This window comes from Neovison vison, chromosome 11 (assembly GCF_020171115.1).
Source record: "Neovison vison isolate M4711 chromosome 11, ASM_NN_V1, whole genome shotgun sequence".
Classification (NCBI taxonomy): domain Eukaryota; kingdom Metazoa; phylum Chordata; class Mammalia; order Carnivora; family Mustelidae; genus Neogale; species Neogale vison.
Window position 1 is genome coordinate 162,562,163 of NC_058101.1, and position 4,562 is coordinate 162,566,724.

Below are 4,562 nucleotides of genomic sequence, written 5' to 3' on the forward strand. Positions count from 1 at the left end.
CATAAAACCCCAACTGTAGGGGGTTTGAAGACCTTTCACCCTGGTGAATATACCCACATACCAGGAGGTTGATTCACCCCAATTCCATGAGAACAGAAGCTCCTGTGCTCGGGACCCTCTCCAACTGTGCTGTCTCCACTGCACCCTGTTGAAATGCTGACCCACAGAGTCAGTGAACATACCAACATGTTTTTTGCCACTAAATTTTGAAGCTAATTGTTATGCATTAATAAGGACTGGAACAGAAGATAAATCTTCCAAATAGGCTGAGTGAAAGATATTGAGCATAGACAATACACACTGTATGATTCCCCTTACTTGACATTTGAAAATGGACATATAATTTATAGTGGTAGAGAGCAGATCAGTGATGGCCTGGGACCTGGGGTGAGCTGGAGGTTGACCCGAGGGGGACATAAACAAATGGAAGTATTCGCTATCTTGATTGTGGTACTAGTGACATTGGTCGAAACTTACTAGACTGTATCCTTAAAGTAAATACATTTTACATAAATCATACTTCAATAAAATTGTCCTTTAAAAAATAGAAACAAACCTAGAGGGAATTAGAACCTGAAGAACAGTGCTTACCTACATGTCAAAGACTGGGTAGATGTCAGCAAATATTTGTCCATCTAGTGGTCACTAAATCACTCAACACCAAATCCTTAGGAAAACAATGGGGAAGGACAAAGATAGGCCTTCTTGGGTTGCTGACAAAGTTTTAACACAAATGCCACCTGCTTATAACTGTCATTTTAATGGTCAGGAATAATTATTATAGTTTTAATAAAGGCAAAAATAAAAACCGGTATTTGCCCATTTTCTCCCAGAAATTTTCATATTCTAGCAATATGTATTCAGTTGGCAACGGGAGAGTAAGTTCTTTATTTCTGACAGCAGGTGTCACCATTGCCTAATAAAAGAGAAGCTGTCTGCTTTCTTTTTTTTTTTTTATGCTTTAAGGAAATAGCTTTATTTAAATGTGAGTTGAAAGGCTGAAGAAAACCAGTAAGCTTTAGTTTATAGACATTTTTAGGTTTAAGACAGATTAATATTCAGGTGGTAATGTTCATTTATCTTTCTTTTTCTTTTTTCTCAATTTATTTATTTTCAGAAAAACATTATTCATTATTTTTTCACCCACCCAGTGCTCCATGCAAGCCGTGCCCTCTATAATACCCACCACCTGATACCCCAACCTCCCACCCCCCCACACTTCAAACCCCTCAGATTGTTTTTCAGAGTCCATAGTCTCTCATGGTTCACCTCCCTTTCCAATTTACCCAAATTCCCTACTCCTCTCTAACGCCCCTTGTCCTCCATGCTATTTGTTATGCTCCACAAATAAGTGAAACCATATGATAATTGACTCTCTCTGCTTGACTGATTTCACTCAGCATAAGCTGTCTGCTTTCTTAATGCAAAAGAGAAAGACACGAATCACCTTAAAAGAGGCCTTTAAAATATTCAGTTGGTTCCATTAGCGTGTTAGAATTGACATGGTAAAAAATTACATGCTGGTAAGCTACAACATCGATTTAATAATAGTTTTTAAGGGGAAAAAAAGGGACTGCTACCTCATCAAATGCGTGTGCACATGTGTGTATAGAAACATATATCCAAGTATACTACAAACAGTATCTCAACTGTATAAATGTCAAAATGTGAAAGAATGTCACTGTCAGCACCAGGGAAATATAGGAATAAGCCACGTGCTGTTTGCAGGTGACTCACCCCTCGTTGCCAGGGCTTCCCAGTTTCCCAGATAACCGCCCAGTTCAGTTTTCTTTGCACATATTCTAATTTTGGAGGATGCCAGCTGAGTGCCAATACCCCTGCTGGCCGATGCCTCCAGAAAACAATAGGGAATTTTGAGGCCAGTGGGGCCTGGGCTAGTGAAGAATGGTAGTGGTCACTGGATATTTGCAGAGGGACACAGGAGCTAGTACTCTCATTTTCATCAGCATTTGTGGTGTGGTTAGGAGAGAAATAAGGAACTCTCTTTGCTTTCTAAAATACGAGCCTACAGCAAGCGCCTGCTGTTTTGGTACTTGGCCAATAATGTAATAAATGCAAGGAAAATAAACTAATGGACAATATCCATCCCAACCATGGCAGGAGACCATGAGAAACTTCAACTCTCAGTTCAGCAGAAGCTTTTATCTTCCTTCGCTCCCATTCTTAGAGAAGCTTTAACTGTTGTTTGTATTTTTTAAAAAGTAAATTAGCCCTCAGCCTTTCATACAATATATCTCTGCACTCAGTCCTGGGTCCCTCCTTTTAGCTAAGACTATCATTCTTGTTGATGGTTGTTCCTTTGTAAGACAGAAATGTAGGAGTACCATGTCAAAAAAGATTGATCGCCACATGTATCACAGCCTGTACCTGAAAGTGAAGGGTAACGTGTTCAAAAACAAGCGGATTCTCATGGAACACATCCACAAACTGAAGGCAGACAAGGCTCGCAAGAAGCTTCTGGCTGACCAGGCTGAGGCCCGCAGATCAAAGACCAAGGAGGCTCGCAAGCGCCGTGAAGAGCGGCTCCAGGCCAAGAAGGAGGAAATCATCAAGACTCTGTCCAAGGAGGAAGAGATCAAGAAATAAAACTCCCTCTCTTTTGTCTGTACATAGTGGCCTCGGCAATAAGACAGATCAGTTATTCAATAAAACAAACTTTTATCTGCCAAAAAAAAAAAAAAAAATGTCTTCCAGTAGCTGAGCTCTGAGAAATATCTTGGCATATTCCAGACATAGATACATCTTCAAAAATAATATTTCCTTTCTATTTCTATTTATTCCACAAGGATAAGAAATAACTGTCCTAACTAGTCAAATACATGAATGATAATAAAATAAGGCAAAAAGTACAAATCTTTTAAATGACCAATTACCAATGAATATGGGATCTTTCCTCTCATGGAGATACAACCCTCTCCAGGGCAAAAGCTGAAAGATCCAGTCTCTACACTGAATTATACTGGGCTAATGCTATTGCCTTAAGCAAAATATAGACGATACCACTGGCTTGGAGGATGGGTAGGGGAGAGTGGTGATCATATTATCCTCGTTGTGGGTGAGAGGATATTGGGTATGGGATAGCGAAGTCATTACATAGCAGGATTAGAAAAGACTGAAGTATCAGGACACAGAACAGCAGACCCAGACTAAATAAGAACTAGCCCTCACTTAACTGGCTGCAGAAACTAATTTAGGAAGGGCCATTGGTGTCCAAATAATGTGACAAGTTGATGAAGAACATTGGCATTTGCAGCCCTGTAGACAACATACAACAAGGAAAAGCAGTATAGAATCAGGAGAAAAAAGCTACTGGAACTAATATGTAAGGTTAGCAAGGTCACAGATCAGATACATAGATACAGACCAGAAACTGACTCTCACATACTTACTCATTGACAGTTGCCTTTATAATTGCATCCAGATATTTCAAATGGAAAGGACACTTTTCCAACAAATGGTGCTAGAACAACGGACTTTATATATGGTGAAAATGAGCATTAGATCTTACCTAGTACCACACATGAAAATTAACTTTATATATAAAAAAAAGACTGGTAAGGTAGAAAACTGGTCAGATCTTTAATGAATAAGGAAGAGGATTATTCTAAGCTCGAAAAGCCCCAAATTTAGTTTCAAATGAAAAGTAGAACCAAGACATTGGGGTGAAGACAGAGGTCAACTACTTACTGATTTAATTGTTAACCAGAGGGGCGCCTGGGGGGCTCAGTCGTCAAGTGGCTGCCTTTGGCTCAGGTCATGATCCCAGCATCCTGGGATCAAGCCCTGCATCAGGCTCCCTGCTTAGCGGGAAGCCTGCTCCTCCCTCTCGTACTCCCTTCTGCTTGTGTTTCCTCTCTTGCTGTGTCTCTCTCTCAAATAAACAAATGGAATCTTAAAAAAAAAAAAAGAAAAGAAAAAAAGAAAAAAGTGTTTAACAAGAGAGTTGCTGGTTCTATCAGGCTGAATGGATAAGGCTAAGAAGGCAGCTTCCAGCCTGAAAGGATCAACTTTGTTAAAATGACCTGAAGGAAACGCAGATTAGGCGGATGGTAGACGCCGCAGGTCTGACTTGGTTCAGAAACAGGCCCTAAGTAATCTCTCTGTGGAGCTGGGTTTCTCTGAGGGTTGTGTGAACACAGGATTTCCGAGGGGAGTGCAATCAGAAAAGGGCTCCGCCGCTGTGCACGGTACTTCCACAAGAGGGCGCCCAAAGCTCAAGATTCCGACAGCAGAGGTTTGTGTCCGCTCTGAGTCCGCCAAACAAACGTGGCCCTTCCTGAGCTCCTGTCTAAGGTTGGAAACTTTTTACATTAAGGCCCACCTGCTCCCACCCTGGAATCCTCTACTTGGCTCAAAAACAGCTCATGGACCACAGCCCCTCATACGCGGAAGAAAAGTAGAGCAGACTGAGATGCAAAGACGGGAAGGCAAGAAGTCCTTGCTCCAGGAGGGTCTGGAATCAGCTTGACCTTGGAGAAGCCCCCAACCCCGCTCTGTGGGCTGCGGGGCCGCTGGGCTGAGGCAATCCGCTTCGTGCTTTG

The 4,562-nt window shown here is 41.6% G+C and overlaps 1 protein-coding gene across 1 annotated transcript; it reads left to right on the plus strand.

Annotated features, from left to right (window-relative positions):
- The first annotated feature begins 2,346 nt into the window (after positions 1–2,346).
- LOC122890342 (60S ribosomal protein L19-like) lies at positions 2,347–2,705 on the plus strand. Its single transcript, XM_044225980.1, has one exon. The coding sequence runs from the start codon at positions 2,347–2,349 to the stop codon at positions 2,605–2,607; it is 261 nt and encodes an 86-aa protein (XP_044081915.1). The 3' UTR covers positions 2,608–2,705.
- Positions 2,706–4,562: the final 1,857 nt, after the last annotated feature.

What these genes read in the sequence shown, in the direction of transcription:
- LOC122890342 (XM_044225980.1), top strand. Translation starts at nt 2,347, where the DNA reads ATGTCAAAAAAGATTGATCGCCACATGTATCACAGCCTGTACCTGAAA.